Here is a 16,883-nt window from a genome sequence, read left to right on the forward strand (position 1 = left end):
TATTTTATAAGTTTCGATTTTTCTTTTAGGTTCGGACCTCGAAATGAATTGAAAATTTGTGATCATTGCAACAAAATAACATTTATAATACAAATAAAGCTTAGTATTTTCAGTTAAAATGTGTATAGTTAAGTTTAAATATATTGTATTGATATAACATAATCATCATGTACTAAAAATTTAGTGTAAGCTATAATATACCTATACTACACTGTATATTACATTTAAACAAACTTGATCTAACAAAGCCGTTTGATATTAACAAACGTAACATACGAATAACTTTAACACATGAATAAGTATAGTAATAAATAAACCTAGTCTTTAGAAGTACAATTTAGCTTGAATATCTACCAAGCATAAAAGTATACTTAAATAACAAGGAAACATTTATTACACTATAGATGTACAATTTATAATAGGTATACTTTGTATACTGAAGTAATTAGTTGATATTATATTCTATCTTAAACCTGAAATCGTAGAAAAATAATTACGGTATAAAAAATTATTGACACTGATACTCAATACTATTATAATCATATTGTTTTAGTGATAAATGATAATTAATCATAGTAATAAACAACAACACTCAACAGTTAACACTCGTCGGTGAACTATAGAATTGTGGATAACGCGTCTAAAAACTGAGCCTATAAAAATGACGTCATTCTATTATACCTATTAATGAATAACGATACTGAACACTGTCAACTGTCAAGACAAGTATCAATATTTCATTTTCACGTGACAAATTGGAACAATCCAACTTAAGCCGAATCAGAAGATACAATGGGCATTCAGTTATAGTTTAACAATCGGAATGTTAAGTTTGTCGAGAATTTGATAATTTAATTTTCTCTTAACTTATCGCTAATGTTTAATCAGCTATGAACAAGTATTTAAAACCACATAAAGAAAAAGCTGAATATTAAATTGAATTCGAAAAGACGTACTATATGATCCTTTATTACGAGAAGAAATGTGTAGTACTTCTTCAAATTTCCATAAAAGTATAAATATTTTATTAAATAAAATATATTTTTAATTTAAGCGAAATAAAGCAAAAATTTTAATGGAATCCTATGAGAGCAACGATCGAGCATTTATTTCAAGTTTTATTGATGTTGTCGATCCAATTGATCCTGTACTAGCTAATGTTAACGTAAGAAATATATCTGAGCCTAGTAAGTATTATGTAGTGAACATTTATGATGTTTTATATTACCTTATACAAATTAATATTAACAAATTAAAATATATTGAGTTAATCATAATTTATTTAACTTTAATTTTGTGACTAAAAATGTACGTACTTAGTATCCAATAAAGTTACCGCTACCTATTTTATGCTACATTTGTAGTTTGTTTAGAGTTAGGTTAGGTCTTACAACTCACAAGCTTATTTTATAATAAATTAATATAGTGGTATTTAAAATTGAGAAACTATTATTTAATAATTTGATTTATAATTTTTATTGTAGTGATGCCGACTATGCCCTGGCCAGGAATAGAAAAGTATTTTGTGTGTAAAGGTAATAGAGGAAATAATTTTCTTGTTCAATGTCTATTATGCAAACCTTCGTCTAAATTACTCAGTGTATCAAAGACCTCACCATCAAACCTCAAACGTCACATCAAAGTATGTTATAGAAAATTTACCATTAACAATAGTCATATTATTATTATTATTATTATTCTATTATTCATATTTATTAAAAATGTGTAAGTTACTGAAAAAACCCATTTAGTAAAGTATATGCTTAGATTTACTAATCAATAATTGTTCAATCAGCAAAAGCTAAAAAGCATAGTTTTATTCAGGATTTTACCTTTTATACAATCCGGGATGTACAAATTATGATAATAAAAACTGAATATCTAATTTATATCTGAATGTTTGATTTACGGCTTATTTTATATTTCTTATAAACTACTTTTTATAATTATATTTCAAAAACTTTGTTCACACAACTATGAAAGTAAGTATTTGAATTTAGAACATACTCAAAACCCAAAGGATAGATCCTTCTTGGAGTGAGGCAAGATTCTGCCTCCTCCCAGAGCTCATACCACACACACATAAATAATTCTATTTTTTTTTTTTTTTTTAAGGAATATTAATTCTAATAATTTAATTTAATTAGTATTTTTAATACATAAAGAATATGTGTATTTAAAAACATAGAGAAATTTTAAATGATTACAATACTTTTATTTTTGTTTTATTTAAGTCTATAATATACAGTGAAATTTCCGTTAACGGTCACCTGTATGTAACAGTTAATATTTTTGGTTTTATTTATGGGAAAATATACTAGCACCTTTATATAGCAAGCACTGTAATTAACGGTCAAAATTTAAGAAATGTCAAATAGAAAATAAAAAATGTTAAATTATTTTTAACAGTTTATCTTAACAAGCATATAAATTATTATGATATCGGTAACGCAATTACCACTTGTATGTGAGTATGTGACTGTGTATTTTATCATTAATGTTCAGTGTATATTGAAAACATTTCGAAATACGCACCTATAGTTTCTATGGCATCTAAACAAAAACATCTAACTTTAGCGGAAAAAACGAAATTGTTAGATTTTTACTAAAAAGAAAATATGAGTGCACGTACCTTTGCAAATACATTTGGAATAAAAAGAACTCAGTCTGTTATAATCTGTTAAGAATGGCAGAAATTTATTTTGAAAAAAATTGTTCAAATAATAAAATGAATCTAAATCAAACTAATTTAACTCAATTTTTTCAATTTTAATATTTATAAAAACTTTTATGAGTTTTTTTGAATTTTAAACTGTACCTACATTATTTTATAAATCAAAAATACCTTTTTTAGTACCCATATTCATATGCGTTATTTATTTGATATTTTATTCTTAAAATTTGCATAATCTTTGTATTGCGGTCATCTGGAAGGTATTCGACTTCTGTTACCGGTCATCTCTGTAAGACAGGCAACTCTAAATAGCGGCCATAATTTACGGACCCTTCGGTGACTGTTTTATGGAAGTTATATTGTATATAATTATCTTTAGCCACCATATAAATATATATAAAAGAAAAATGTGGTTGACTGATTGACCCATCATCGCATAGCTCAAACCACTAAACCGTCCGTCCTGAAATTTGGCGTAAAGCTATTATAATGTAGGCATCTGCCAAAAAGGAAGAATCTAACCTGGGAAAAACATTTAATTAAATGATAATTTAACTATAAGGCGTAATTGGGTTCAAATAGAGTTTAATAGTTTAAATGATACATTAGTACATAATATATACAGATAGATCGATCTTTGATATACATCCCTGACGTACACTACAAAAATACATTTTTCTTTATATTTTGTGAATTAGTTTCTCATTATTATATTATATTCATATATTATACTATGTATCAGTAAGTGCTACAATATAAGTACTTACAAACTACGATAATGCGCCTTGCGCAAATAAATAGTAATACATTTTATTTAATTATCAACATATATATATTATTTAATTAATTTAAATAAATTAAACGTTAGTGAAACTAATGTGATTGCTTCGATAACGTAAAATTACAATTTTCAAATAAAATAAAATAAATGCATTTAATAAACAAATGTAAAATTTTATTTAATATGTGAATATGGGATATAGAAACTTAGTATTTTATTTTAAATTATTAGTTAACAATGTTATAATATACATTTTATTATTTTTGAATTTTTCATTAATGCTGCTAGTAGTGCGCAATTTTACAGACTCAGTGACCCAACTTCAATATGTTGACTTCGCGTGACGTTTTAACTTAATTTAATTGTTATTAATTATTTTAATTCTAACAACACTATTAATGTTGTATTTATGTTAGATCATTATAAGTTATTGTTAACTTTATTATTATATACTAATATTAGTACTAATTTATATTAAGATGACGAATTTTAAAAACGTTAATAACCAAATAACAATACAATATTTTGAAATACGTATTATATTTAATGCATATATAGTTTATTATAATATTTATATATATATTTTTTTTTCAAAATAAAATTTATCTTAAGATTAATTTTCCACTAAATTTTTACTATAGAAATATAGTGATTACTAATATGTGCTTTTATAATAAGTAAATTATAAGATGTATTCTACAACACATTACACAGGTAATGTGTTATGAAATAGTTTCTATGATTCTATAAAAAAATATGCATATTTTTGGTTTTTACCACTGGAACTCATTATGACTATGGTTTATTGAACATTTCCATGATTTTATAATAGATAATTATTAGATTTGTACTTAGATTATATTTGAAATATAATTATTATAATTAGTCAAGTATTTATGAATTAATGAATTATAAATAGCATAATAATATTGTTTTTATTTAATATTTTGTTTCAGAAGGTTCATGAATGTAAAAACAATGACTTCGAAAATGATCTAAATGAACAAAAACAAAATGCAACTAAGAAAAAACGATGTTTTAGTTTAGATACTAACCAAAACGAAAGTCCCTTGCTAAATTTGACTGTTGAACGTTGTATGTCGGAGAGAGATGTTACCCAACACAAATTAGACTATTTGCTGTTAAAATTTATTATAAATGATATACAGCCATTAAGTGTCGTTGATAATCCATCATTTTCAAATCTGATTAAATTAGGTTTACCACAAGATTTAAAAATCATGTCCAGTAAAACTTTAAAATTAAAAATTGAAAAACTTTATTTGTCCATGGTAGATAATATAACAAATACATTATCATCAGTTATGTATGTATCCACAACAGCTGATTGTTGGACAAATGGAAAAAATAGCTATCTTGCTGTCACTTGCCACTGGATAAATTCTAAAAATTTCAAAAGAGAATCGGTGTCATTAGCGTGCTGTTGTCTTGAAGGTCATCATACTTATGATGTTATTGTCAAGGCATTGCATAAAATTTACACTATGTATAAAATTCAAAATAAAATTGTTTCAACAACCACTGATAATGGTTCAAATTTTATTGAGCTATATGGTACGAATTCTATTATCAATTTAGATAATGATATCACAGTCTTGGATAATGAAAATAAATTTGTTGACTTATTTGACATATTAAATTCTACATTTACTATTAAGCAAGAGGCCGATATATTTATTCAACTACCTCTTCACTATAGATGTGTTAGTCATACATTGAACCTTATCGCAAATTCTGATATCGATAAAACGATAAATTCTAATACCAGTTTCAAACATTTGTATAGTAAAATACTTGAAAAATGCTCATCGATTTGGCTTAAGCAAAACATATCCCATCCAGCTGTCGAAAAAATTTGGAAAACTTCGAGAATTAATTTTAAAACATCAAATACAACTAGGTGGAAACGCACATATGACGTTTTATTACAAATGAAAAATGTACTAAACGAGCCTAATGGGTTAGACAAAATAAATCAGGTACTGGACTGCTGTGAAATACAACGGTTTACGCCACAAGAAATTCAGCTCATAAATGAATATTGTGATGTGATGTCTCCTTTAGCTGATACGTTAGACTTTTTACAAAGTGAAGAATGTGTGTACATGGGCTACTTACTACCAAGTCTTTATGCATTGGAAAAAAAATTGAGGAAATTTGAAAACGGAAAGTTGATTTACTGCGAACCACTTCTACAGACAATCATAGAGTCTATTAAAAAAAGATTCGAATCCATTTGGAAGAAAAACGAATTAATATTAGCGTCATGTTTGATTCCAAAATTCAAACTTATTTGGCTAAATAGATATGATCAGTATTTAGCCGAGGCAAATTTGAAAGCTTTGTTCGATGGTACAGCCAACGCTAAAAATGAAATATCAGGCGCAGATACTACTGACAGCGAATTTAATATAACCCAAGATTTTTTTTGTCTTCCGTCAAATAAAAAACCAAAAAGTTCCTCTGAAGATGAGTTGCAAATGTATCTGAATAGTCCATCTAATGACATCAGTATGTTACCGTATTACCCGAATGTCATGAAAGTTTTTTTTGAGTACAATACGCCAATGCCATCGAGTACTCACGTTAAAAGACTGTTTTCTACCGGAATGTCCAGAACGACAGTCAAACGTAACGACATCTGCGACGAACTATTTGAAAAACTTATTCTTCTAAAACAAAATCAAATCGTACTAGATATTATATAATATTGATTAACTAAAATGTATAGGTAAAATGATAATGCATTGTAACTGTAATGATATTTTTAGTTTAATTTAACTAGGAACCATCACAGATTATTTATCATTGTACGTAAACTAAAATATAAAAAATTTATGTTAAATGTGTTTATTTTAATACGTATATGTATTAATACATCAATTGTGCGCATCAAATAAATACATTAAAAAAAAAAAAATGTACAAACATACTGTTATTGATCATTTTTTTATTAAAATTATTATTGCGTACTATAGTCATCTTATAAGATATGCTTAATTTCAATATTAAGGGTAAATATATAAATGTGTTTATTTAATATTTAATTTTTTATTGAATTTTGCTATGCAAAATATTGGTGTTTCTTCTGTCAATGATTGGTGCTGTTGCACCTACATAATACAGCTCGCGTCGTATGTCGGCACAGTGAAATATTTGTTCCTCAGCGATTGAACCGAATTTTTCTTTTGATTATTTCTATCTTTTAATTGTTGTTTAGTCATTTTTTGGTATTTTAGTTGTGTTTCTTCTGAAGTCTCCAATAGTTTGATAACTTTTATCTATATATAAATACATTTATGAATGATATTATATTATTCGTCAGAAAAATTTGTCATGGTGAATTATGTAAAATATTCACTGTAATCTATCTACCCACTAACTACCTACTTATTTATAATTAAAATTTATGTATAGAACGCAACTATATGAAATTTGACGTTTTTAATTGATTTGTGGAACTGCTATATTCTAAAGTCGGATTAATTCAACTTTTAACATAATATATATATGGACTAGATACAGATAATATTTTGATTTTCTGACTTTAACCGATTTTGTGTAACGCTAAATATCACTACTTTTTATGTTATTTTACCCATTTTCATATTTCATAATAAACAATGATATATTAAATTGTTGTTTTAACTAATTTAAGATTTAAGGTATCTAATCTTTTTTTTTTCTAGTTTTAATCGACGGTGCCGTGGGGACCGCTTGCGTATTACTTCCAAGACGCCGCCAGGCATCAAATATTTTTTACAAATTATAAAACAAAATATTGTGACATTAAATATATATTCGCATGGTGACACAATAATGGGAATTATTCTTTTCAATTGACGGTAATAAACAGAAGTACTAATATTTGTAAAATATAATAATCACCAAATGACGCATATAAATAGTTGAATTAATCAAATTAAATGATATAATTAATAGACATACGCTTTTTTTTTTTTTTATTAAATTTCGTTTGATTATACAAGACATTGTATGTGTCATTAATAAATATAACTTTTGATGTTAAGTAAAAAAAATACGTTGAGATATGAACGATAAATTTGTATACATTTTTAACTTTGATTGATAAAAAAAAATTTTCATGCGTCATAATATTATTATGTTTGTAAGATACTATATACTATATATACTATATATACCTCTAATGTATTAATGATATATTTTAAATTCCATACGAAAGTCGTAGCTTAATTAGTATTCTTAAATAAGTTAAATATTTGTATTTATCAAACATTTTGAACGTTTCACAATATGTTTGGTGGACAATATAGACATACCTGTGAACTATATATAATAATAGGCATGTTTGTGATAAATGATAATTCATTAGAATCACTCAATATTTTAACACAAATAGTTGTTCAATCACAATCATGATCCATTTTATTTTATTAAAAAGCTAAAGAATACACTTCATATGTGCTTTTGGCTTTTTATTGTTATATTTCTCAAGTTTTCCGCATACGTATCTTAACTTTTTTTAGAAAGAAACCATCCATTTTATTCACAAATTATTTTTTATGAATTTACGTCGTTGTAAAAATTTTCTAGGTTGATAAATGTCTGAGTAATAGAATTTATGGTTCGAAAATCTAATATAATTTACTAAAACATTTTTTTTTTTTTTTGTGCTAATAAAGTGTTACATATACCCAGCATTACAATTTCATATTTTGTTATGTTATGATACATTTATAATAAAAATTAAGCATACAAATATAAAGTATCGATAGCATTATCAGTTGCTAGAATAAGTTGAGGCTTATTACTAAGACGATATAATATTATAAACATGTGCAATATTATTCGCGTGAAATATTATTTTTAGCAAGAAAATTATATTTATGGAGCTTATTGATATTGGCAAATTTATTTTATGAAAAAATTAAATTTTAAATGTTATGTATGTTTAATACAATTTTAAAATAACTAACAAGTCGGTTCGTGCGTATAGAAGTTACGAAATTGTATATATATATATATTATTATAATACTATCAATGTTAGCCAAAAGTTATTTTTAATAATAACTATAGTTATTAATTATTCACAATGTCTGATTTGGTTGGGAAATGGTACAATTTTCAAGACGTTTAACTTAAAATGACTAAAATTGGGAATCAAAATGAAAAATAGATACATTATTATTTTGTTTATTGATATTTTATTTAAATCAACAATTTCGTGTATTGTGTAATTAATTTGTTATGCGCATAATTATTACTATAATATTATAAAATATACAATTGTATTTATTTTCATAAAGTAAACTACTGTATTGCGATAGGCAGTTTGAAATTTGGAATACATACGTGTCCTTACCGGACCAACACATAAAACTTTTTTTTTTTAAAAGTAAATAATAAATATTTAGCGTGTATGTTGCGCAAGCTTTCGGTCTAGACATGTAAACCAACAATTAAATGGGAGGCCATAAACACGTGTCTTCTACTCCGAATTTTCTACCGCGAAATACGAAATACTTTAAATTTTAAATATTTAGTACGCAGTTATAGCATATTGCTAAGTAGTATTTACTTACGATACGTCCGACATTCGCGTATCCACTCCTCCTCAGCAAAAATTATTTTTATCAATTCAAATATGTCCTCTGTTGAAAATATTGAACTGAGCTTCGTGTTGGGAAATTAGTATAGTAATTATCGTTGACCATCGTTCTTAATTCCTGCAGTCTATTTCTTCAGTCTATAATTCTATATACTGACTGTGCGTTTTATTATTGTCATCGTCAACAGAACTATAATTCTGTCGAAGAAATTTAACAAGAAAATGTACGTAATCTCTTATTTTTATGCGATCGTTAATTAATATAATTTTTTAAATATTGCAGGACTACGTGCGGTCATTCTACTGGAGTTATTTGCCGCGAATCAATCGTCCTCATCGCGACTTATTCTACCGTCGACTCGCAAAATAAAACTTCATTATTACCTCTTATCGGAATCCTTAAATTTTCATCAGTCAAATCGTCGTTGTAACAATATTATTATTGTCGTATAATATGCAATGACGGAGACGCGTAACAGCTGGTGGACGGGGCGAACGACGAGTTGCAGACCGCGGTGTACAGATAAGTAATATAAAAAACTCCGCCATCGGCAAGAAATCCGTTCATTTTCCATCATGAAGTCCGACGGGTTGGTTCTTCGTGCTTTTTCCGCGTTTGCTTTTGTCTTCGTCGTCATCCACCCGTCAAGATCGCTTGACCTCACGTGGTCTATCGCATCCAACGCCACTGGCAGAGCCATGCAACGGGACAATCGGTGTATTTTATATATGGATGATGTATACAAAGGTAACACGATCGTGTAATATAATATTATATTATATTTTTATAATAAAAAAATATGCAAGAATTGCCAATTTCACGATTTTTTTATTTTTTATTCTTAAGCTAAAATACGTAGAAAAATGTAAGTTAAGTTTAAAGATACGTTGCTAACTTATAACTCGTCACGATTAAAAATTAACTTGAATATTGGTTAAGAATCGGGGGAAAAGTTGTTGAAAATTATATTTACAATACAATTGAAAAAGCTTAAAATTATTTGATAACGTTCATTGAATGTTTTTTGGTAACAATCACTGCATGTTATTTGTGACGTGCTTGGAATATTGGGATAAAGTATTGTATTCATATTACAACTTCAAGTTACTTTTTCGGAACATAAGCAGTTTCATACACATTGCAATTACACAAATGTAACTTGAGATGTAATATTACAAGTTATAAATTTGTACTGTAAAAACATCGTAGAAATATTCTATTGCACAGTGGGACAACCAATAACAATAGAACACTATTATACTTACCGAATAGTAATACACTAATACAGTAATACCTATTGGTGACTGAGGTATATTTTTGATTTGCTAATTTTTAGAAAAGTGTCCAGCAATAATGTTATTGATGAGAGATTTGAAATGGATGAGTATGATTTTATAATTATTTATTGAAATGTATTTTTGGTACCTACACTGAAATGTGGAAATGCATTATTTGCATTTAAAGATTTGAAAATGTACAATATTCATTATTAAAAAAATGTAATTACGATCAGTAATATTTCTGTGCATATTCTTTTAGTATACGTATTATAATATGTATAAATAAATAGGAACGATTATTGTGGTTTGTTTAGAAAATCAGTTTTTAATATATTACGTTATTATTGTTATAAATAATTATTGTATTATTAAACGGATCACGGCTTAGTGTGGCGTGTATCTTTTATAGTTACAAAGTTACAAAGACTTACATACCTAATTACGTACCGTATTTAATATGTTTTCAGGGAGTTACTGTTCGAATAGAACGTGTCCGAACTGGAATTGTCATGATGATTCGGCAGTAATATACGGGACGTGTTGTGGATGTCCCAACTATTTTGGAGGTAAATAAAAAAATGAAAAACATGATAATGCTTAAAACTTTGGGAAAAAAGTAACATGTCCTATATAGTTCAGTGTTTCTTAACTTTTTCGATATCATACACATACAACAATAATATTTTTTTTATGCGTAATCCCTATGATATTAAATATAAAATTTTATGTAATATGTGCACGTCTAACGGTTTTTCCCATCAGTAAAGTTTATTATTTTAATAAAAACACTTTCGCGGAACCCTTAAGTGATCACAGATTAAGAAACACTGCTTTAGTCTTACACACAAAGTTTTTTATTCTTTCCGATATTTATGTATTTAATACATTATATAAATGAAAAATCGATCTACAAATCAACCTAACCCGGAACACCTTGTGTAGTAAGATCGGATATTAAGTTGGGACAAATCTCTTGTGCACCCAACGAGCCGCGTAGTGTGCTGTTCAAACGACACAAGATACAACCGCGTTGTTTGAATTGCGGCGTACTGTTGTGTGCCGGGCAGTAAACTATGTTTTCGATTAATATATAAAATTAAAGTGTGATGACAATATAATAAGGTTATTTTTACGAAAAATGTTCATAAAATAATTCAATCGTAAACACCATAACAAAGAAAACCTGCACTTAAAAAAAATAAATATTTTTTATTACATCGAACATAATTAAATAACTAGTTAAAAATTCGGTATTTTAGACGATTTGAAAACCAAACGATTCATAAAGAGTGTACTTATTGAATTTGAGTATGTACGTGTTTAAACGTTGTCTACGTAATATTTTGTAATTATATGTATGAATGTCATATTTTAACGATGATCTATTTAATAATTTTGTCGTGTTTTTTTTTCTATTTTAGATGATCACATACCGGTACTTTGTAAAAAAAATTTAGAATGCCCAAAATTAATGAAGGACTTGTGCACTGATTTCAACTTCATGATTTTGTGTTGTTGTTCCCATAATAAAAATTATTTTAGTTATACAGTACAGCCTCGATATTCCGAACTCCCGATAATTCAGTGAACGTGATAATTCGGACGGTATTAGTCAATTTATTCGTAAATACATTTGTAATTTGTTCGGAATTCTTCATAAAAAAATTACTGAATATTATACTTAAGTTCTATTATTATAAACATTTTTTTTTTTTTGTAATTAATTATGTTAGTTATTTATTATTTTTGTAATTTGAAGTGCAATAAACACAAAGATGGTGGAATTAAAAATAAAAATCTTATTAATTTGAGTATAGGTAGGTAATCTTGAAAACTCTTCGGTAGTCCAGACGAATCGATAATTCGGACGATGCATAGTCTGAATTCGTCCGGGCTATTAAAGCTCTACTATAATTGCTATAATTTATACTTTGTACCGTCGAATTGAATTGTATATCAAAATGAATTAAATTAAATTATATAATAATAATATCATTAAATGTATTGTATAAAATTTTATACTTAATCGGGCGTATTTGTTGGTAAATATATTTAATGAATGTGTTTACTCCGCGATAGATAAAATACTTCCTTGGTTTTTTTTTTTTGCTGTATAACACACGGGTAATGACTTTATAGTTGTCGAAATTTAAAGATAAAAAAAGTAGTATACTACATACTATTATATAGAATATATAGATTATTATAGATTTAGGTATAATTTAAAGTTCATTTACTGCCGATCAGATTGATAAACGGAAAAAAAACATGGAATATAATAATATGTAGTAATATTTTTCTCTCGAATAGTACGAGTTACTAATCGATTCATTGTGTACTTATATCTTACTACTTGGTTTTTACTAATTTAGTTTTAATTATAATTTCATAATGCATTAGAAAAATACTTTTTAATTTTTATCAGTACAAGTGCTTATCGCATACGTTATTTCCCAATTGTGTAATGACTAATGAATAAAACTAAAATGGTTATAGCTAACTGTGTAATTGATAAACTATTTTATTTTATTATCTAGACAAAGATAATAATTTGTTTTTGCTGAGTATTTTTAACATTTACTGTAAACCGTGAATCTAATAAACGAAATTTTTTCCCATGACTTGACCTCAACAGTTCATATATTTAATATATATAATAAATATTGATTAATTTATTATTTTAATATTTTTAAATTTAAGAATGTTTTCGTAAAAGTGATATAGAAAAAAAGAATAAAAATATTACATTAGTCACTATTGCCAAGTCCTTTTTACAGGGTAATTTTGGTTAACTTTGCCACAGCTGCTATTGATTTTTTAATTAATTTTATTTCGCGATTTTACGTTAAAACTAAAAATTGTAGTATAGTTACGACATAAGACCAATTTTATTATTGTGTGATACTTTAAATATTATGACATATAAACTATAAGGTTTAGATTTGATTTAGTTATATTGCTTATTTTAAATCGTTTGAGATGTCAGTATGTGGCGTCATTAGAGATTAACAGTTTTTATTGTGTGCGTTAAAATTAAAAGCCTATTATTAATTATCTAGTAATTATAACATGTTAATTGATACTTACTTAAAGTTAGTTTTTAAATATTAAAATGACAGTCATGTCGTGTTATATTATACGTGCCATAACAGATAGATTCTACCCTGCAGTCATTTACGACTCCCTCGCGGTGGCCGTCACTGATTATTTACGATCGACAATACTTAAAATAATATATGGACGAAGCATGAGCATGACATGATTAGAAAAAAGACATTTTTAAATTACGCGAATAAGTCGTGTTTTTAATTTCTAGAGATGTCACTTGAAGTAGGTTAAGATTTACCGAGCTATAAGTCGCATGGAATTATTGTTTATCATATATATACTATATAGTTATCAGCGTACGATGTACACGTATTTGTCTGGTTTTTTTTTAACGGCTTACAACGGTAGAATACAATATTAATATGATTTGAATTTATAGGAATTTAAACGAGCACTATTACGTAGGTATACGTATATTATGTGTCGGCCCCGGAGAAAATAAAGGTTCCCGCGAGGTTACCAGTGGATTCCGGTTCCGATATACCAGGGTACATATTAAACGTTACAGTTGCATCGGGCACAATAGTAATATTATTATGACGTATAGGTACTGCAGTGGTCATAATATCGTTTTCATACCGCCGTCGCCGTCACGGTTGTGCTCGAATGGCGGTCCGCGCGCGTCTTCGACATCATATATTATTATTATATTATTATACCTTTACGAATCGGCGACGTCACACTACGCGAAATAAATTGTCGTATATTCGGACGAGAGCAAGGTCACCGTACGCCTACACACAGTATCATGTTACGTAATATTTCATTGCGTCTATCGCACGACAGTCTCGACGAAGACGACGACGAGAAGTCTGCAGCCGGAATAGTGCCCGCCAATAACGTGTGTACGACATTATTGCATTGAAATGCAATAATAATAATAATAATAATAATAATAATAATGATAATATTAATAATATTATTATTATAGACAGGTCGTGTGCGCGATGCTGTCTGCGCGTGCGCATAGATATCGTATCAATCAACGATTCAGAGCACGCGGACAGACAAAACGTGTACATAGTCGAGCGTATAGCTCGTGCGGCTTTTGTGTGGATGACAGTTAGTATATTATAAGTATAATATGATATGCGTGCTACGACGTGATCGGTTTGTATGGCTGTAATGATAATACATGCCAAGTAGATGTTTGTGTTTTCGAAGAAGACAAGACGTGTTGTCGCTATGGTTTGGCGTGTACGCCGCGAGGTAGATATAAATGATTGAGGAGGAGGGGGGGCAGAAGAATACGGGTAAGTTGTAAGTACCGAAGCTTATTGAGTTATTATGTTAAGTGTTTTTTTTTTTTTATTTTTTTTTATTGAATTTGAAAATATATTATCTATACCTACACGCAATCTATCAACGAATAATAAGATTATAACCGTGATCGTGTCATGTTGATATATTGTTACTATAATATTATATATATTATGTTTACATGAGCATGCTTCATTTTGGTATCACCTATCGATTAGAATAAATATTACATTGAATATAATATCTATTATATTGAACTGTATTATATCACATTATTATTTTTATCCATTAAAAATAAATATTGTTAATAATTTTATTATTTGATATTCAAGACTTGGCAAGTTGTAAATTTAAGTTTCGTTGTGTATTTATTACTCTAATTAAAATTATATTCAAAAATAAAAATATGAATCAGAATTTTACAAAGTTAAAATCTTATAATGGTGCTGAAAAATAGAAAAGAACAAATAAAACGTCATTATTTGTATTCAAATTAATAAAGAAATCATTGTTAATTAACTTATAAGTTATAGGTTTGGAGTGAATCAGTTTGGTGTTAGATAAATGTATAATACTCTTCAGTTGTACTAATTAAAGAAATAATTATTTTGACTTGATTAAAAAAAATCTTTTCCAGACAAACTATTGTCTCGGGCAAAAGTCGACTTCATAAATCATGTATTTAATGGTGATAGTACTCGGATATGTACTTTGAAAAAATGTTGTAGTGCGTCATTATACTAGGGGCGGAATGGGTCAATATTTCCAACAGAAAATTAACAGAGGACAAATAATTTGGTGATAAACTCATAAGTATATTACAAATATAATGAATAATGATGATGAGAAAAGCCTTTATTATTTAAAAATATTTTCAACATTTATTAAAGATATAAATATACATATTACACGTATAACATGCGTTTATAGATGTACTCATTTTAATATACTATTTATACTGAAGTTAACTCTTAAGGTTTTATTTCTTTTTCACATTTTTAAGTTTTTTACATAAATTAACTATAGTCTATAATATTTTAGTCTCATTTGACGCAAACAAATAAAACAAATCGTGGGACTACGTTATATTGCAATATTGTTTTTGTTTATAATATCAGCGCTCTGTGTGCGGTTTTCTTGTTACTATCACATAAAAAATAAAATTAATAATTTATAAATAAACCCATAAACAGGCTATTCACCTGTTTACATCTATATAATATATTTATTTCATACATCGCATATACATTTTTTGAACGAAATATAAAATAGCTTATCGAGAATACACCTTGCAGATCACTTCATAATACTCGTGTCTCGTACTATTATATTATCGATTATTATGATAGATAAAATCACACGAGCCGATAAGCTATAAGCTTATTTATGCATTATGTATATCACATTTGTATGTTATTTTATGCACTGTATTTTAAATTCCTAGAATATTATCAAGTCATTAAATCTGTTATTATAATGGGCCAATTCGCCCTCGGTCATTACTCATTTGTCAAGATTTAATAATAGAAACGTTTTCCAACAAAAGTTGCAGTTCATTTGACAGAGATTAAAAACAAAAATACATTGACATTAACATCTAAAAAATCCACCACGTTAGATGTATTTTCACGATAAAAATCAATAAAAATTATTATATCAGAATAATACTTGAACTTAATTTATTATTGTTTTATTTATATAAATTATAGTGGGTTTTTTTCAAATTATTTTGTACACGTTATACATATACACGCGAAAATCAGAAAATTCACGAAAATATCACGTGACGCCTACGATAAAAAATGTACCTACCTAATAATACCTATAATAACAATATCGTTCCGTAATTGGACAACAATAAAGAGCGGTTCGTCTCGAAAGTATCACCCTGTACAGCACTGCAGGTATACGTACAATATAATGCCATGTTAGTTGTTACGTATAGTTGTACCACAGTTTTTAGCCGCCGGATAGTGCAGCGACTGTTTATTTCTCGTTCGTCTATATTGTAGAGGCGGGCGGCGGCGGCAGAGACAATAATTAGCATAAACACAAACGGGCGAAAAGACCACGCCGCCGACGCGAGACGCGAGCGACCTTCGTTGATTTACACTACAAAGCTCGACGACGCCGCCGCTGTCGTCCTACTTACACAAACGGGAGTGTA

At 27.7% G+C, this 16,883-nt stretch overlaps 2 protein-coding genes across 5 annotated transcripts; both read left to right on the forward strand.

Moving 5' to 3' along the window:
• The first annotated feature begins 767 nt into the window (after positions 1-767).
• Positions 768-6,283, forward strand: LOC112597325. 4 transcript variants are annotated; one of them, XM_025343320.1, is made up of 4 exons: positions 768-984; positions 1,055-1,187; positions 1,485-1,642; positions 4,412-6,283. In XM_025343320.1, exons 2-4 carry the CDS (start codon positions 1,076-1,078, stop codon positions 6,182-6,184), a joined length of 2,043 nt encoding a protein of 680 aa, XP_025199105.1. In that variant the 5' UTR covers positions 768-984; positions 1,055-1,075; the 3' UTR covers positions 6,185-6,283. The 4 variants fall into 4 exon arrangements, with proteins under 4 accessions (XP_025199105.1, XP_025199104.1, XP_025199106.1 ...); XM_025343319.1 differs by having other exon boundaries at positions 768-1,187; XM_025343321.1 differs by having other exon boundaries at positions 768-1,187; positions 4,415-6,283.
• A 3,323-nt stretch (positions 6,284-9,606) lies between these two features.
• LOC112597367 lies at positions 9,607-12,156 on the forward strand. Its single transcript, XM_025343389.1, has 3 exons — positions 9,607-9,815; positions 10,816-10,914; positions 11,770-12,156. The coding sequence occupies exons 1-3, from the start codon at positions 9,644-9,646 to the stop codon at positions 11,934-11,936; spliced, it is 438 nt and encodes a 145-aa protein (XP_025199174.1). The 5' UTR covers positions 9,607-9,643; the 3' UTR covers positions 11,937-12,156.
• Positions 12,157-16,883: the final 4,727 nt, after the last annotated feature.

This window comes from Melanaphis sacchari, unplaced genomic scaffold (assembly GCF_002803265.2).
Source record: "Melanaphis sacchari strain LSU unplaced genomic scaffold, SCAv2.0 Contig40_pilon_pilon, whole genome shotgun sequence".
In the NCBI taxonomy this organism is placed as follows: Eukaryota; Metazoa; Arthropoda; class Insecta; order Hemiptera; family Aphididae; genus Melanaphis; species Melanaphis sacchari.